Below are 19,854 nucleotides of genomic sequence, written 5' to 3'. Positions count from 1 at the left end.
TGAACGTTGGGAAATATGATTAAAAAGATATATTGATTTGGGTTCAGGAGGATGTGGAAAGCTTGTGATGACTTAGGCATCTATCTACTTTGTGGATTTCTGACTGTGGAAGCACAGAGGAAGATGGTGTAGAGAGGATTGGAGTGGAAGGAAGGTAGGAAACCTTGCTCAGAGCAGGGGACTCCTGCAGTGTCCTGGATATTTTGTGTTGATGGTTTAGACTGGTATGGAGGCTGCAGCTGTGGAAAAGGGAAAGTGAATTAATAAGAGACATTTGAAGAAAGAACTGATGTGAGGCAATATATAAAGGATCCTAGGGAATGAGTCAAATATTAATTGAAATTTGTAACCATAATAGCTCTTTCTAGGAAGAGGGCCAGTCAGGGATTTTGAATGGAGTTGGAGGAAGCAGTTGGGAGGGAGGAATAGGACCTTGATCTTTCCAAAAAACAGCGTATCATGACTTTTTATGATTAAGTTATTCACACCCTGAGATATATCTCACGGTCAAATAAATACAGAACTTTGATGGGCTCATTTGTTAAAAGTTAAACATGCTTATTAATTATGGCAGAATGTATCTTCTCTTTCTGCCTTATTACCTACTCTATTATACAGCCACAGTGCAAACCAAAGGCAATTATAAAAATTAGGAGAAAACGTTTTATATTACCAAAAATGAGTCCTGAGCTTTCTGTTTCTGTGTAACTCATTAGAGGAAGAAAGCAAGCAGGTAAACTCACACTCCCTGCATCCAGTTGTAATCACCATTAGGGAATTGGCTGCCTTTCTTTTGAGTTCCTCTAGCAGCTCCCTGTGGCCAAGGTCCTAAGTAGCTGTAATACATTAGATATAGCTTTACAATTCTGAAGGCAGTTGTAATGTGTTGTGAGATGTCATGGATTCTTTAATTCCTCTGTTTCTTCTTTTACATCCAGAGTAAAATAAAGAAGCGATCCTGGGTTCTCCATGAGTGTTTGGAAAGAGTTCCTGAAAATGTGGATGCTGCGAAGGAACTGCTTCAGTATGGATTAAAAGGCACAGACCTGGAGGCTCTTTTAGCAATAGGGAAAGGAGCAGATGATGGCAGGTTGGTTATGGAAGGAATTGGATTCAAAGTACAGGTGACTTTGTGAGAACTTTTGTACTGAGACATTGGACTGGGTAAACTTTTCTTTAAGTTATCCTGTACTGAAGCAGTTGCTTTTGATCAATACCTTCTTATCTGAAGTCATTGCTCATCAGGCATTTGGAACTTTTTAAAAAATATAAATATGAGAATATATATGAGAAGTAAATAATTAAAATGAGACTGACATTATTACCATTTGAAGATCTTAAGAAGAAGTGATTCAAATAGCAAACTCTGGACTTTTTCTGCATAGGCTGCTTTACACTGAATGAATGTAACCCCACATCTCTTCCTAAATAGTTTTCATTTTCATGATTTTTAGATTTCTATTTGTGATAATTACTGATGACTTTTTGCCCATCTATGGATATAATGAATGATCACTTTGTTTACAATGGCATAAGTTTTTTTCAAATACTTCCTTCTGTTTTTGTGGAGATCAGTAATTAAATCAGTCAAAATAGGAGAAAGTTTTTCACAGCATGAAGTTTTTAAAAATGATGAAAATATATTTGTTCTTTTATGCTTGCAGATTTACATTACCTGGTGAAGTAGACATTGACAATATCTCATATGAAGAACTTTCACCACCTGATGAAGAGCCTGCCAAGAATAAAAAGGAGAAGGAGCTCAAGAAGAGACAAGAACTACTGAAATTAGTGAACTTTTCCAAGTAAATGATTTGTTACTGTTCATTTGATACTTTCTTTAAAATAGTCATTTCAGTGTGTTCCTTACTAGTGTAGTAATTAGTCCAAATTATTTCAGCAACTTAAATCAAATATACTTACTATTATCTTACCCTTGTGCTTTTCTGAACTGTTTCATGAGTTTTGGGCTCAGTGGAGTATTAATCATTTTCATTTTAACTCCTAGAGAAATAATTCTGTGTAAATATAAGTGGCCTAATATAGTTATTCAAAACAGGTTGACACTGGAACAAAAGGAACTTTGCCGTTGTAGACGGAAATTATTAACCTACTTAGATCGACTTGCAACATATGAGGTAAGGAATAATTTTTATCGAACCAATTATGTTCATTTTATGTGTCATTATAAATGCTATGGCTGCCCTAATATCAGATATTCTTGGTCTTTAGAACTATTTCTCTGGGAAAAAATTGATTTCTTATAGAAGCAGGTTCTCTTATATACTAGTTTTGGTAAAAATTAGAGATTGCGAAAGCCAGAAGTTGTTTTGTTAGACTAGGGAATAGAAGTGCCTTAGCCATTTTAGTGCATTTGTGTTTCTAGATTTATAATCTTTTTCATTTACTTTTATATTTTGATTTTAAGATAATGGCATATAACCCTTTTCCATACCAGATTTCAGTATATACTAGGTTTTAATGTGAATATTTCTGACTCATTTTATTTTAATGATTTTTTTTTTTTTTGAGATGGGGTCTCACTCTGTTGCCCAGGCTGGAGTACAGAGGCATGATCTCAGCTCACTGCAACCTCTGCCTTTTGGGTTCAAGCGATTCTCATCCCTTAGCCTCCTGAGTAGCTGAAACTACAGGCGCATGCCACCAAACACGTCTAATTTTTGTGCTTTTTTAGAGATGGGGTTTTGCCACGCTGCCCAGTCTGGTTTTAAACTCCCGGACTTGAGCAATCCGCCTGCCTCAGCCTTGCAAAGTGCTAGGATTATAGGTGTGAGCCACTACGCCTGGCCTATTTTAATTATTTGTTAGTGGGTTGAATTTACTTGATTCACCTTTGATCCTAATTAGGGCTGAAGTTAGATATTTGAGCTTAAATACTTCACATTTGGGTCTTCAGGGACACAAACATAGATGTCCCCATCTTGGGCATTTCAGTAGCACTCTGTAGTTTAAGACCAACTTAGATATTGTTAAAAGTGTAAGTGTAAGTCAGCCACATTTCAGTAAATATACGTAGGTTAGATTGCTTTCTTAGCTGAAGTTCTCCAGATTTTAAGGTAAGTTTTTCATTTTAAAGTTTGACTTCACTTGGAGGTTACTTTCTTAGTCTGTGTTCTGCCTCCCTTTTGTGTGTGTGCCCCTCGGCTCTTGGCACTGGCATACAGTAGGCACTGTATGTTACATCTGATAATGTGATGCTTGTCCAAGAACATCTGACCATGCAGGCAAATGCAGAAGCCTTCGATTCCCTCATCCTGCTAATATAATTGAAATGTTTTTAAACAAAATACTGAAAGAGAGCTGTGGTTATTAAAAAAAATTGGTAATGACTATATCATTACCATTTATCATTGCAAACAAGTTACGAAACATTCTTAGTAGTTTCATTTATAGATACAGTTAGTTTGGCTGTTGGATGATCACATTACTTTAAAACACATCATGTTGATATGCCTGAGTTCTGTGATGTTTTGAGGCAATATATTAAAGCCAGTTGTGAATTGCAGAAGTCTGTACAGATACAATTATTTTTATACTTAGCCCTATTTCTCTAATGATATCTTTTTTTAAAAGTGCCTAAAATGTTCAGTTTGACTATCCAGTTAATTTTTTTCACTATTTTTTATTTTTTAATTGCTATTCCCTATATGACAGTAGTAAGTATGTTTATTATTATACTGTAACAGTAACATTTAAAGTATTTGTTGAGCTTACTGTTTTTAGAGAATTCAGCAAAATTCTTGAAAAGTAGGTGAATTTGATGAATTTCACTGTTAAAAGTTAGTAATGAAAATATTCAGATATAATAGCTAACCATTAGATAGTAGTAGAGATAGGCATTGCATTTTAATCACAGGACATGGCTTCTTTTATTAATACTGTGATAAATGAGATAAAAATGAATTCATTTAAATTTGACATGAGTGCCTCCTCAGTGCAAGATATTGTGCCATTGCGAGAGGTAGAGAAAGGAACAAGGAATGGTCTTCATGGAGTTCACATTGTATAGGCATTAAATGCTGATAAGAGAGGTTTGGAGAATTGATGAGGGAACATAATGAAGAAAAATGTCAAATTCTTCCTGGGGATGTCTGAGACGACTCTGCATAGGAAGTAATAGCTAGCAAAAGAAAGGCAGATTTCAGGGGCTAGGGAGGACCATGAGGGGGACGTTAGAATGGAGTCTCCTTACAGTTAGAGATTTGTCTTGTTTGCTGCTGTGTCTCTGAGCTCTGAATGGTTCCTGGCTCATTGAAGGGTTCAGTAAATATCTGTTGCAAGAACCAATAGGTAGGAGGATACCCTTAAGAAATACCAACACATTCTTTGAGGACTTAACTATTTGTCAGCCGTTGTCTTATGAGATGGGTACTATCATCTTCTCAGTTTTATGGATATGAAAACTGAGGCTTAGAGAAGGTAAGTAATTTGTCCAAATAAATAGGAAGCAAGGATTTGTAATCAGGTCTCTCTGGTGGGTAGCCCATGCTGATAATCAGTGTGCCGTGTAATGGCCCAGTGGCATGAAAGCAAGTGTCATGCTGTTGAGTAAGTAAGCTAGTCAGCGTACAGGATGCGGAACGTGAGGGGTGGCACAGAACAAAGGTGGGAAGTATGGTTAGAATAGTTTGTGGTCATGTTTGGAAGGGTCTCCTGCCATGTAAGTAGTTGAATTGAATTTTTGTCAGAGGTTGGGCGTGTTTAGGAAAGAACAAAAAGTGGAGGAGAGGAGAGGAGACTGTGGCTGTGGCACCCTCTGAAGAAGTTTTACCGTGAAGAGGGGCGGAGAAGATGGTGGCATCTATAGCAGGTGTTTAGAATAGAAGGAAGAAGTATTGTTTTTATATTACTGGGAATGAATAGTAGAGGGTGAGGAGGACTTTATGGAACAAAAGAAAGAGAGGATACTTGCTTGATTATAGAAGTAGAGTAGAAATGGGATCCAGGGCATCGGTGGGATTTTGAGGCTTTGTAGGAGCAGAGATATGTTTCTTTCTGCTGTAACTGGAAGGAAGGAAAATCTTATTACACATACAGGTAGGTTTGTAGTTTTGGTGAGTTGGAAAAATGAGGAATTTCTCATCTAATAGTGTCCACAAAAGGCAAGGTTTTCAGCTGAGAACGGGGGCTGAGGAATAGGTGTTGGAAGTCTGGAAAGAATGACAGTTGTGGAAAAGTTCCTAACAGAGACTAGGAGATAAAACTTCTTTGGGAAATGTAGTAGCGTTGATGAGCAGCACTAATTATCTGTTTGAATTGTGTTGCCTTGAATTTATCAAATTTTTAGCTTTTTATTATAAAAAACTTCAGTCACTTGAAGAAGTATAGAGAAGAGTGGTGTGATGAGCCCGATGTGCCCATTGCTCAGCACCAACCATTTTCAGCATGCACCAGTTGTGTGTCTTTTATTCTCCATTTTTCTACTCTTGCCTTCCCTTTTTCACTGAATATTTTAAAGCAAAGCCCGTATATCTTATTTGACTCTTAAATATTTAGGTATGTATGTCTAAGAAGGACTTAAAAAACTGGAACCACAATGACATGATTATTTCTGACAAAATTAGTAGTAATTCCCTAATAACATCTAATATTCACTTTATCTTCAGATTTTCCTGGTGCTTTTTTTTTTTTTTTTTGCATTGGTTCATTTGAATGAGGATCCAAGCAAGGTTGAGGTTTTGAAATTAAAATGGGAACTGTCAGCTTGGTTTCGTGACTTATCTTTAGTGACTTCATAGCTTGTGTTCAGGGATCATAGCTGGATTTGACTGGTTAGGGGATGATTTGCTGGATGAGTGCAATAAAGGGAAAGAGGCCAGGGATTAAGAAGCCCTTTTATAACTGTGGACCAGGCACTTTAAGCTGATTAGAAGGAATGAGGGACTTTGAGGGGAAATGGAAAGTGAACAAAGAAGTAGAGTGAGTGGAAGCCTCTGTGAGGTTGAGGAGTAGTTGAAATGCTACTTAGTGTGTGAGTAGGAAGATTAGGCACGGTAATCACAGAGTCGGGGCTAGACATTGAAGTGTTTCACACAGTGTCTTTTGATGATGATAGACATCCAGGGTTTTGTGACAGGATGTGTAACTGAGATGAAATAGAGGAAATAATTGTCATGCATGAGGAGTCAAGGAACTGAGAGTTTTTTTTGTGAAACAGGGTCTTGCTCTGTTGCCCAGGCTGGAGTGTAGTGGCACAATGATAGGTCACTGCACTCTTGACTTCCTGGGCTCAAGCTGTTCTCCCATCTCAGTCTCCCAGGTAGCTGGGACTACAGATACGTGGCACCATGCCCAACTAATTTTTTTTTTTTTTTTGTGGAGGTGAGGTCTTGCCATCTTGCCTAGGCTGTTCTCAAACTCTTGGGCTCAAGCGATCCTCCCACTTCAGCCTGCCAAAGTGTTGGGATTACAGGCGTGAGCCACCGCGCCTGGCTAGAACATTTGTGAAATACTTTTCTTCTTTTGGTTTCCATGAGTATACATTAAATTCTTTTTCTCTTTACTTCTCTGACTGTTCCTCCATCTGCTTTTCAGATGCAGGTTCCCTTTTCCTTGTTCATTCTTTAAATAATGTTGTTCCTCAGGCTCTTTCAAACTCGTTGTGTTTAATCTCCCTTGGAATAATACTTCCATATTAATAACCCTATGCCATATATCTCTAACCCACATTTTAGTCCAGAACTCCTGACCTGTGTATTCACCTGCTCACTGTGTAGCTCCTTTTAGACATGCCGTAGTTGCCAACTTAACCCATCTGCAAGTGAACGTCTCAGCTCTCCTTCCTCCCTCCTCCCTCCCTCATCTCCTCCACATCTCCTCATTCTTCTCTTTCCTGTCTCTGTAAATTAATTCAGTCAACAAATATTTATTGACTATTTATAAATGTGGTCAGAAGAATACTGACAGGCAGTGTGCTAGGAATCTGGGATTCAGTATTAAACATGGCGGACATGAGCCCTAAGTCGTACTTTGTAGTGGGGATACCTACACTTGCAATTCCAAGGCTAACTTCTCGTTGTCTTTTATGTTTCAGCTTGTGGGCCACTTCTCTGTCCTCCCAGAACTAGTTGTGGCACCTTACTGAGTATTTCCCCTCACCTGTTCCTGGTCTTTCCTACTAGATTTTAAGCTACTTAGAGGGTGGGAAAAGTGTATTATTCATTGTATCACAGTGTCTGTCACAGTTCCCTTAGCACATGGTAGTGGCACTCAGTAAATATTTGTTGAATGAATGAATGATTCAATCTGCATTTGACATAGGTCACCCTAGCAGTGGTAAAATTAAAGTTCACCTACAGAGGTTCAGGTGCTCATAATACATTGTCATGCATAACTGTTGCTTATTTTTACCCAGTGGTTGATTTTGGTTGTCCTAATGTAATTAACTCAATTTTTACTGCCTATTTCATTTACTTCTGGATTAAAAAAAATAACATTTATTAATATAGCACTTTTCAAAATAAAGGCAAGAATGCAAATGTGGTACTTTAGTTAACAATTGATGGTTGGAATTAATTAATTCAGGCCTTATTTATTTAGGCAGGCAGAGTTGTAAAGGTTTGTCATATTTTCTTGTCACCCATATTTAAAAGCCTTTTCATTAAATCACTGTTTCCTCTCAGGAAATCCTAGGAGTGCCTCATGCATCTGAACAGAGATATGATGCCGAATTCTTTAAGAAATTCAGAAATCAGAATATTGTTCTCTCAGCTAGAACTTATGCTCAGGTAATTTGCTTTTGGTAAATAAAATAATTATGGTTATTAACACTCTCTAAATCTTTGAGCTGTGCAGTTAGTGTTATTGTGTGCATATATTACATTTTTTTTGTTTTAATATTAATAAGTATAGGGAATTTTTTAAATTTAATATCCATCATTCTGAGTTTTAAAAATAAATAATTTTCGTAGCCTTAGATTGAGAAACAGGATATAGGCTAGAAAAAACCAGGGTCATTTCAAAGTGCTTCATATCAGAGCTGCATGACAAAGTTAGTTTTTGAATGTTGTCATGTAAAATCACTCCTTTATTTCTTAGATTTACAAGATTTACATTAGAAACTTACCCCTTGCCTTTTGTACAGGAAAGTAATGTACAAGCTCTAGAAATTCTGTTTACTTATCATGGCTCCGACCTGCTTCCTCATCGCCTTGCGATTCTTTCCAACTTTCCAGAGACCACTTCTCCACATGAATATTCTGTTTTGCTGCCCGAAGCTTGGTATGTGACTATGTTAACAGAATTTTACCTTCTTTCTATATATTGATAATTTTTTGTCATGCTGAACACCTTAAAATTAAAAAAAAATTTTTAATGTAATATATTTAAACTTTTTTCCTGATAAAAAATTAAGTTATTATAAATGGTCCTGAAGCCAAAGTGTTTCTAGCATAACAGAATTACCTTAACGAGCACAACTTTTTCCTTTTTTTTGAAAGCCTCCTGATTTTACTTCTTTGTATTTAGTACGTATTGTTTTCTGGTTAAGAACAGGTTTTAGGATAATATATGTCTGAGGTAGTTGTATCTTTTAGAAGTTGAAGCGTGTTTTTGACAGTATTAGATGGGAAGACCCAGAAACCCAGGGATACTGCATCTACCTTTTCTTAGCAACCCTTTCTTCATAGGAAATACCACAGGCACAAAGACAAATGGGAAACTGAAATATTGCTTTAACCACTAGAGTAATGCTCCTCCTCTCAGTTCACGGCAATTTGATAATTGGGTTGCAGCATGTGATATAGTGTCAAAGCCTGTGTTGGAACCATTGAGTCCCTATATTACCAGCTGGTAGTCTTCCAGAGGCCAGAACATCTGTTCTTGAGAATAAAGGAGAGGGAGTACATTTGTCTCACTGATAACTCAAAAACAGGTAGGCCATTTGCCCCAGACCTGAATGGCACCTGGGAGAAAACAGGAGGGCTGAGCATACTTTGCTTAGGTCAGTTACTGAACAGAGGCAGAAGACAAAAGAGTAAGATGACACATCCATTTGTGTGAACTTTTACCTGCGGTGAGCTAGCCCACTGGTAAGTGTGGCTCAATGGTTAACTACATGATTTATCTTTTCTGCATTTGAGTTACTCATTTTTAAAATGGGTTGACAGTCCCTGTCTTACTTACTCACTTTGCATATTTTTAGTAACAGCAGAATTGATAATTATTATATCTGGGTGCTAACTATAGTATACCGTAAAGTACCCTGTAGTGCACTGTTAAGATAATTCTGACTGAAATCATTTTTACTAATTTCAGCTGCTGGAAACTTACAGTGCTAAGAGGTGTTACTCAAATTACGGGGATCATTTGGCTTCCTCATTCCTCCCTTGCTGCCTCCACTCAATATCCTATTTCTAGGCATGGGTATTAATGATGATGGTCGACATGTATAGAGTAATTACTATGTATTTGGCACTTATTTATTTCTGGTCTTCAAGTAATTTTGGTATTATCCTGTTGTTACAGAAAGCTGAGATTTACAGAAGTTTAATAGCATGCTGAAATCTATATATGTGCAGCCAGAATTTGAACCTGTATTTAAAGTTGTAGATCAGTAAGCACCGAGAATATATTATAAACTCCTTGGTTTACGTTAGTGTTAGTCCTTGAAAAGTAACTCTTTGTTTTGATAAAAATCAAGAAAAAGGACTGAGCATGGTGGCTCACTCCTTGTAATCCCAGCACTTTGGGAGGCCAAGTTGGGCGGACCACGAGGTCAGGAGATCAAGACCATCCTGGCTAACGCGGTGAAACCCTGTCTCTACTAAAAATATTAAAAATTAGCCAGGCGTGGTGGCGGGTGCCTGTAGTCCCAGCTACTCAGGAGACTGAGGCAGGAGAATGGTGTGAACCCAGGAGGCAGAGCTTGCAGTTAGCCGAGATCATGCCACTGCACTCCAGCCTGGGCAACAGAGTGAGATTCCATCTTAAAAAAAAAAAAAAAAGAAGAAAAAGAAAAAGCTCAGGATGCTTTTTTCATTTTCAAATAATTTTAGATCTGTATAGTGAGGGATAATGTAAATGATATTTTATAAATATATTTTATGCATGCTTTCAGTATATAATTGTATCTATTGTTCTCTGCCTCTTTGCAGAATGAATCTAATCTGAATGGAAATTACCTTTCCTACTGTAAATTGTTAGTATAGAGAAAAGGGCTACTGTCTCTTAATGGTTTTTTTAAAGGCAGTTTCTCCTTAGATTTGGATACATTCGTCTAGGCCATACCACCCTGAAGGGCCTCCCCCATCTCCTCAGATTTGGATGCATTTATTGTCAGTGTTTTCTGATGATTGCTTCTATAAGCATTTGATTTTAACCTGAAATTTGGAAGTTGGTTTGCAAAAGAGTTGCACAGTACCCAATGCCACACTACCTTTGAATGCCCTGTGGTTCCTTTATGGGGCCTGCCACAAGAACCAGTTTAAATTGTGATCAATAGTTTAGTCATACCCTATTGCAGCAGGGTATGATGAAAAGAATATACTGTTATTTTGAATCATTGTTTGGGGATATGTTGTTTAGACAAACTTTGAAGAGACTGATTTCTTATGAGTTCTTAAGTTACGCTCATTTTTAAACACATTTGGAAAAAAATAGTTTTTTAAAATTAACCTTTATTCTCAAGAAAGTCTTTCACACTATTTTATTTCTATAGTAGTAAATAGAATGAACAATAGGTTACAATAATATCTCTGTCCTTTCATAATTTACGTTTATATTAGTCTGTTTTTGTTGCCACAGAGAAATACCTGAGGCTGGGTAATTTATAAAGAGAGAAGGTTTAATTGGCTCACAGTTGCGCAGACTGTACAAGAAGCATAGCGCTGGCATCTGCTTCTGGTGAGAGCCTCAGGAAATTTCCAGTCTTGGCGGAAGGTGAAGGGGCAGCAGGCGCCCTCACATGGTGAGAGGGAAGCAAGAGAGAGAAGGGGGAGGTCCCAGACTCTTAACCAGAACTAACTGAGTGAGAACTCACTCATCACCAAGGGGATGGTGCTGAACCACTAATGAGAAATCTGCCCTCATATCCAGTTGCCCCCCACCCAAACCCCATCTCCAGCATTGGGAATCACATTTGAGTGTGAGATTTGGAGGGAACAAACATCTAAACCATATCATAGTTACTGCAAAGCAAAATCACAGTTGTGCTTCAGGCAGAACCTCTTCTATGAGGATTTCTGTAAGTTACTCCTTTCCCAATACTCTCATAATTCTTTATTTTCATAGTGTAACACCTTTTACATTGTGTTTTAGTCATACTTATTTCTGCCTTTGTCCCTCATTTCCTTCTCTAATAAATACCAGACTAACTCTTAAAGACAGAGACCATCTCTTCCTTATGTTCAGATCCCGGTTAGGGTGGCGCTTGTATAGTGAGTATACTGAAAATGTTTGCTGACTGCATAAATTAGGTCCTCTTGTGTCATTTAAAAAAGAGGTTTTGAAGTATCCTGCAGGGAGTGCAGATGGACTTTCACTTGCTAACCTGGAAGAAGCCGAGGTCTGTTGTTTACCGAGGTCCTGAAGGGTTCAACTGCTGTTTCAACCCATCGTTAAGGACGGAACTCTTTTATTCTAATTGAAGCTTTACCCTAAATGACAAGTAGAGCAGTAAGATATAGAAATTATTTCCATCGTGAGGGTTCTTTGAATACTTGATATTCATTTTCAAATCACTTGGAAGCATTAGTTCAGATGAGCAGTGTCCTGTTTGTCGGTGCGTGAGTGCTTTCCTCCGTTTTCCCCGCACCATTGGCTGGGCACCTCAAACGTGCCTGGAGCTGTGGTAGGGACTGAGGATGAGTAGAGCATAGCTCCTCTTCAGCAGGAGTGATCAGGGATGCTTTACAAAGCAGTAGCACTTCCTGTTACAGCATCATGCTGTCAAATGAGGAAGAAAGAAAAGTTAAACATACCCTAAATAAGTAATTGCAGTTCATTCTGCTCTTTTCTTTTTTCTCCTCAGTAGCAATGCTGAAAACTAATAAAATGACCTTGACATTCCCTGACTGTCTTGGATGGCTGTTAGCTTTCCATATGTATGCCTTATTCTTCTATGAGAGTGTGCATTGCTCAGTGGCTCAGCCTGTTTCATTCTGCTCTTTTCTTTAACTCCTCCACTTATATTTTGCAAGTAATAATGACTTTTTAATAATCTGTTGAATTGATTTCAAGTCAATTAGTGACAAGTCACTAGACTCTACGTGTGTGGCTCTCCAAATGCCTGTCTTGCTGTGCAGTCTTCAGCCAGCTGTTAGGAGGATTGCTTAGAGCCACTGCGCTCTCCACTCCTGCCACACAGGCCTCTGACTGTTCCTTGACCTTGCCAAGCCTGCTCCTGCCCTGGGTCTTTTTAATTTAGTGTGCCCTTCTCCTGTGTCGTGCTGTGACTGGGTCTCTTACTTCATTCTGAATCTCTACTCAACTTAATCTCTTCATAAAGATCTTCCCTGACCACATTTTTCATATAAGCTTCACTTTGCCGTCGCTTTCTGCCTATACTCTGTTTCTCTTCATAGTACTTACTCCTAATATGTTACATGGTTATTTGTCTTCTCTACTTTATCTGATCTTCCTTGGCCTTCCTATTTAAAAATTTATTTAAAATTCTACTCTCATTTTAAATCTTCCTTCTCTGCTTTATTTTCTTCCTAGCATTTATTATATAGTAATCTAATTAATTTGTGTTTTACTTATTTATCTTATTTATTGTCTGTTTCCCCTTCTGAAATAGCAGCTCCAGTGGACAGCGATTTTGTGTGTTTTGTTTCTATCCTTATCTCCTGCAATTAGAATATTGCCTGAAATGTTGTAGGCACTCATTAAATACTTGTTGAATGAATGAATAAATGAATGGGTAAATGTAAGGCAAGAAGGACTTTGCCTCTTGCTCATGAATGTAGCTGCAGTACTAAGAACAGTGCCTAGTACAAACCAGTAGCTCAGGAAGTATTTTTTTGAATGAATGAGTGACTTAGGGACCACAAATTAAGTACATAGAAGGGTAGATAGAATTTTAGATTTTAGAGATCAAGCTATATTAAATTTTGCAAAACAATAGTAAGTTATGCCATGTTGACCTATTACCTGCTCTGTTTTGAGATCCCAGTGGCAGAACTTTTGCCTTGACATTTAACCAACGTTTGATTAACACTTTCGATTCAAACACATTTTATGATTATGAAAGATGGGAAACTTCTAAATTATGTGCTATTTTTGTGTTTTATATTGTCAGTCTTAAATCATCATGTGTATTTGACATTGATGAAATGTGAGCAAGTTTTATAAAGCTTTGAGATTACATTTGCTGTCATAGGTGATGCATCTTTTTATAGCCACCTATTCTGAGTTTGTAACTGTTATAAAATGTTTTCATTTGATATTCTAGTTGGCTGTTTTAAAGTATAAAGGTGACATTTCTTACAGTCTTTGTTAGCTTCCACAACTTGAGATAATAGAGATTTTCTGTTAGAAGAAACATTTTGTCAGTGGGGTATGTTTTGGTGCCTATAGCATATTTCAGAAAGATTATTTAGATTTTTCATTTTTGCCCTTTTTCTATTTAAAAATATTTCCTGAGTGACGAATACAATTTGTTTAAAAGATTGTATTGTGAGCAGTTGTCTGTTGAAATAGTGTAGCGTAGGAGTAAGGGCATTGACTATCTAGCTGCCTAGGTTTGTGATCTTGGGTTTCTTAACTGCGCTACAGTCTTCTCACTTGTAAAATGGATATGCTCATAACACTTACTTCATAGTGTTGTGAGAATGATTAATGAGTTAATGTATATCAACTACTGAGGAAAGTGCTTGGCACCAACTAAGTGTTACTTTAGTGTTAGCAATTATTATTACTACAGAATCCCATGCTGAAGCCTTGGCCTTACGTGCTTATATACTTCATATACTTATTGCTTTAAGCTTCTTACTGGAATATGTATACGGAACAGTTGCAAAGGTAACACAGATAATTCTTATATACTATTCACCTAGGTTTTTTTTTTTTCCTTCTTATATGACTACAGCATATTTGTCAGAATTAGAAATTAGCACTGAAATAGTCCGTTCTGCTATAATGTGACACATGAATTCCTAAAAGTCACTGCATTATACAGAATTATTTAGTGAAAACCACAGGGCATGTGAGAAAAAGGGGATTACTGGTATAATACTCAAGAAGTTTGCTCACTGGAACATATTTAGTAACCTAACAAAAATTGTAGCATAGGCTGGGTGCGGTGGCTCACCCAAAGTAATCCCAGCACTTTGGGAAGCCAAGGTGGGCAGATCACCTGAGGTCAGGAGTTTGAGACCAGCCTGGCCAACATGATGAAACCCCATCTCTACTAAAAATACAACAATTAGCCAGGCGTGGTGGCACACACCTGAGTAATCCCAGCTACTCAGGAGGCTGAGGCAGGAGAATGGCTTGAACCCATGAGGCAGAGGTTGCAGTGAGTCTAGATCACGCACTGCACTCCAACCTGATGACAGAGTGAGACTCTGTCTCAAAAAAAAAAAAAAAAAAAAAAAAAAAAAATTGCAGCATAGTTTTACGTGTATTGAATGATTAAGAAATACTTACATACTAAAATATGGCCCTTTACTTTGAAAAATACCCAGATAAGACCTTGTTTATGGAAGCTGGGTATCAGAAGAGTTGCAGTTTGTGAGCTACTGGGAAGTGGAGAAAGGAGGGTGATCAGAAATCTCATGGAGAGTTGTAACACTAGCTGTGGATGGGAGTTGCTTCTCACACACTTGGTGAACTGAAATAGCTGGTAGATGTTTGAGGAATGTACATGCACACAGAATCCAGCATGGCTTGGTTCAGCAGGGGGCAGTTTTCCATGTTCACCTGATGCTTCTGAAAGATGAAATTGTGCATCAGCAAATAGGAAATTTGTGTTACACTTAAGTTGTTTCCTAATATAGCCATTCATTGGAACAAATTTGCATTTTAAAACATTATAGCAGAACTGACTGTACAGTACTGTGAGCTAACTACAGATTTATTTGGATTTAACAGTTTTTTTTTTTTTTTTTAAACTAATATCCTTTTTCTGTTTGAGGATACAGTCCGGGATACCACATTGCATGTAGACTTCATTTACTTTCAATATCTGGAAATAAACTCTTGTTTTACCATATCTGTTCATTAAGAAATCCTTTGACAATTATGTTTACTGAACAATGAGAATTGATACTTATTTATATTCCTAGATTATCTCCAGAATCAATAAGAAAATATTGAATTATAGTTAGTGTATTTGAAATATTGCAGTATTTAAAATATTTTATAGTATAAGTGGAAAAACTCTGTTGATGGAATCTCTGTTGATTCTTCTTGCCCTCTTAGAAAAGCTGTTACTAGGCCGGGTGCGGTGGCTCACGCCTGTAATCCCAGCACTTTGGGAAGCTGAGGCGGGTGGATCATGAGGTCAAGAGATCAAGACCGTCCTAGCCAACATGGTGAAACCCCGTCTCTACTAAAAATACAAAAATTAGCTGGGCGTGGTGGCACACACCTATAGTCCCAGGTACTCAAGAGGCTGAGGCAGGAGAATCGCTTGAACCCGGGAGGCGGAGGCTGCAGTGAGCCAAGATTGCACAACTGCACTCCAGCCTGGCGACAGAGTGAGACTGTGTCTCAAAAAAAATAAATAAATAAATAAGAAAGAAAAGGAAAGCTGTTACTATAGTATCTGGCAATTTGCTTGCTTGTATCTAAGTTTAGTTAGGTTATTTGATGATTGAAAGTTTGTGTGAAAAGCTTGCTGTAACATGCAGATGGACTGTAATTGAGTAAAGTATGAAAATATGTTTTCAGTGTTTCTGAATTTGATTGCATGGATAGATTATCTGTTGTCTTCTAATTATTCTCGACCTTTGGTTTCACAATAATTTTATGGCTTATCAGTAAGGCTAAAAATAAAAAGTGACTGAATGAACAATTTTAGGTCAGCAGTGGTTTAGATCACATAGGATGCCAACTTAATCTTCAATATGTACCTAGTCCCCATCTTCAGAAACTGCTGTTTTCCTAGAGCACAGAAAGCACAGTCACCTGCCTTCATTTAGAACAACGTTGCAAAACAGTGTGACAAACTGTATGACAATCCTGTTGGCAGAAGTGTTCTTCCCTAGGACCTCTTTGTGCTCTACATGCTTTAACTGATGCCTTTGGTACTTTATTCTCTTGCTAACCCTGGGTCATTCCTGCTTTCCTTGGGCCTTGTTCCTTTTGTGCTCTCTGCCCCACTTGATGGTGCAACAGGAAATTCAGGGTTTCCAAAAGTTTTCCAATTCCCATTTTTCACTGGGGAGTGTCATTGGGTAAAGAAGTCTGGCATTCTTTTCTCCCTACTGATGAGTCATTGTCGCTTACCCATACTGGAGGGCCTTCTGGTGACCAATTTGGAGGGTATTACTCTGTTTGCAGAGGTCATAGTATCTTGTGACATTTTTTTTTTTTAAATAACAACACTAACACATATTTCCTAATAAAGTGCTGTGAATATAGTACATACATGAAATGATGGTTAATGACTGTTGAATGAATAAATGATTATGTGAGCAGATTTAGAAAATGCAAGGTAGTGTGACAAACTAAATAAGATTTTCTTGAAACTGAATCGGTAAAGAAAACGTGTTATTGACTTTCTCAGACTGTAAGCATGGACATAATTGTAGTTATCGTCTTCCACAATCCTATTCAGAGCGAATACATCTTTTTTGCATCATAAATCACACTTTGTATCTGTATATCTTGTTGACTCAGTTGAGCATAGGGACCATTAGGACCATTTGGCCATAAAACACTTCTAATTTTATCTTAAAAAATATTGAATTGTAAAATACACCTAACGTAAAATTTACCATCTTAACTATTTTTAAGTGTACAGTTCAACATTGTTAAGTACATTCACATTGCTATGCAACCAATCTCTAGAACTCTTTTTATCTTGCAAAACTGAAACCCTATACCTGTTAAACATCTCCCCATCCTCCCACCTAGGCCTTGGTAACCACATTTTAGCTTTGTGTCTTAATGAATCTGACTTCTCTAGATATGGCATATAAGTGGAAATACAGTACTTGTCATTTATTGACTTTTTTTTTTTAGTGTAATGTTCTCAAGGTATGATATACTTCTGGTGAAATTAATATTAAGATTAAATAATATTTAGAATGGTTTCTACTTGTGGGTCATGTTTCTGTTTATACTGCAAAACTGTAAAGGATGGAGATAAACTCTAGTTTGACATGGGAGATTATGTCACTATTTTTGCCTGAACCCCTTTGAAGAACCTCTTCTTCATCTTTTGGTGATAAAGAGAGTATCCAACCTGAAGGGAACTTCTAGTATGTCTTCTGATACTTTATTTTACAACTCATGGATTTGAATAGGCAAATGTGGAGAATTTTTATGTTATTACAGCAGCATAAAACTTATGATGTGAAAACAAAACATCAATATTCATATTACTGAAATTTCCAGTAGAACAAATTTGATATAGGTCAAATTGATTCACTTTATAATTTAAATCATTAATAAGAAACTCACCTTTAAAAAGATCAGAGGATATTATTCCAGTTCTTCACAAATGAAAGGTTGATAGAAGTCTACTTTTAACTATATTTTAAGGCTTAAGTGGATGATATTTTGATAATTACATTAGTTTATGATTTTCCAGAAATGAAATAATTTGAACTATCTTTTTTTTTTTGACATCAAAATGGACTCTAGGCAGCTTTCAATTTAGAATGTAAATTGGCTGGATGTGGTGGCTCATGCCTATAATCTCGGCACTTTGGGAGGCCAAGGCAAGAGGATAGCTTGGGGGTAGGTATTTGAGACTAGCTGGGCAATGTAGTAAGACCCTGTCTCTATTAGCTAATAAAAATAATTAGCTGAGCATGGTGGCACGCTTCTGTAGTTCCAGCTACTAGGGAGGCTGAGGTTTGAGGATCATTTGAGCTCTGGGGTTCAAGGTTATAGTCAGCTGTGAGCACACCACTGCACTCCAGTCTGGGCAACAGAGCAAGACTCTGTCTCTAAAATGAATAAATAAATAAAAGAAGGTAAATTATCTTTTTCTCCCAGACAGTCCCAGAATCAATTACTGTTGGTATCGTTTCATAGTTTTATGGATATTCCAGGAAGTTGTCTTCCATAAGAAGAATGTTAATGTTTCTTGCAAAGCAGCTATTGGCTTTTGAATTTTAACCTTCTTTTGAGTGAAATTTATAATTAATCATGAGTACATGTAAGCTCATTTAAAAATGAAAGCATCAACAATGAACCTGGTGCTGAAAAAAGGAAAAATAAGTTGAAATATTTCTAAATTGCTTTATATTGTTTCACTGTCATTGAAAGAACAGTTTAACGAAAATGTGAGTCATATAAATTTTATATTATTTCAGAAATATTTAGGGAATACTTGTGTTCCATATAAAGGAACTATATTTGATTCAGTAAATAAATAGAAATGTGAATCAGATGTGGTACCTGTCCACAGAAAAATTTGTCATCTAGTGGGGAAGATCAGACAGGTTAGATACAACTTTAAGATAGATACAACTATCTTAAAATGCGTTATATGAGGAGTGTAGATAGGCTTAGAGATGGGAGAGATGCAACTTTCTGTTGCAAAGGAAGTGAATCAGGAAAGCCGTACTGGAAAAGATAAGATCTGGATCTAGGCCTTGAAAATTGAGTATGTTTTTGATGTTGGGAAATTTGAATAGGAAAGAAGTGTCTGAATGTATATTTAATCCAAAGTATTTCACATACTGAGGCTTTGTCTGTATCATATTGCTTATTCACAGAGTACAAAACATATTCCCAATTAACTTGTTAGGTGAAAATGAATTAGTGTAGCATATTTCCAGTAAACAAAGATGAGCCTCTCTTTATTTATGCTTTTATATAGACTAGTTCTGTTACTTCTTTTTGTATTCCCTGAAATTTAAAAAGAAGTAATTTTCATTTGGTATTCTAGTTCTACCCTAATTTTGTTGTGGTAATAAAATATCACCTAAACTGTAGACTGGATGATGAAATATTTATGGAAAGATTAGGGCATTGCATTTACTTTTTTGATTCTCCAGGGAGACATAAAAATGTTTCTTTTCCCTTTAACATTGGAAACTTGATTAGTTACCTAATCAAAATTCAATTCCCCTATGTGCAATTTATTTCTGAGCTGCTATGAGGAAAGAACAATAAAATGGCTTTATATTTCGGGCTTGGAAAAAGTATTTGGCCTTCTGAGGTGACTGTCCGCAGAGAGGAGTCCACTGAGTACTTAACAGGGTGGGATATGCTGGCAGTTTGTGAATCCAAGAATAACCTTGTGGTTGTATCAGCTAAGAAAGCCCTAACAGCCTCTATTGGCTGGGAACAGGGTTAGGATCTGTGGTAGGGGTAATTGGTTTGCATGTCTCCTGGCACTTGTGGGCACTTTAGATCTTGATAGAATGAGTTCTTATCTTCCCATTTAAAGAAAAAAAAATGGCTTTAAGGCGAGCTCTCTGATTAAGAAGGTGTAAGTCAGTATTATTTCAGAGTAGTTTTTTGGGGTCTTGGAAGTATGTTGACATTGATATTTGTTATGCATCTGGTACTCTGGGGAGTCCTAAGGAAATGAAGGTATACTAATTAATTAACCCATTTCCTCTTTTATTCAACAAACATCTCATGATTGAGTATGGAACATTTGTTTTTAAGTGTACCTACCAACTTTATGTTTCACATATAGTTCACACAGCGTGTTCATGAGATAAGCAGAAAGGGATTATTTTGCTTTTAGAGCAAAAAACTTGAGAG

At 37.1% G+C, this 19,854-nt stretch overlaps 1 protein-coding gene across 1 annotated transcript in view; it reads left to right on the top strand.

The window, feature by feature from the left end:
• NBAS (NBAS subunit of NRZ tethering complex) overlaps window positions 1-19,854 on the top strand; it is a 394,400-nt gene that overhangs the window by 95,339 nt on the left and 279,207 nt on the right. Inside the window, exons 17-21 of the mRNA XM_026454698.1 lie at window positions 939-1,090; window positions 1,665-1,805; window positions 2,060-2,138; window positions 7,644-7,748; window positions 8,105-8,241. Coding sequence (XP_026310483.1) covers window positions 939-1,090; window positions 1,665-1,805; window positions 2,060-2,138; window positions 7,644-7,748; window positions 8,105-8,241 — 614 coding nt within the window. The remainder of the gene's footprint in view (window positions 1-938; window positions 1,091-1,664; window positions 1,806-2,059; window positions 2,139-7,643; window positions 7,749-8,104; window positions 8,242-19,854) is intronic.

Source organism: Piliocolobus tephrosceles, chromosome 15 (assembly GCF_002776525.5).
Source record: "Piliocolobus tephrosceles isolate RC106 chromosome 15, ASM277652v3, whole genome shotgun sequence".
Lineage (NCBI taxonomy): Eukaryota > Metazoa > Chordata > Mammalia > Primates > Cercopithecidae > Piliocolobus > Piliocolobus tephrosceles.
The sequence above is the reverse complement of the archived record's forward strand: the minus strand, read 5'-3'. Positions and strand labels throughout refer to the sequence as shown.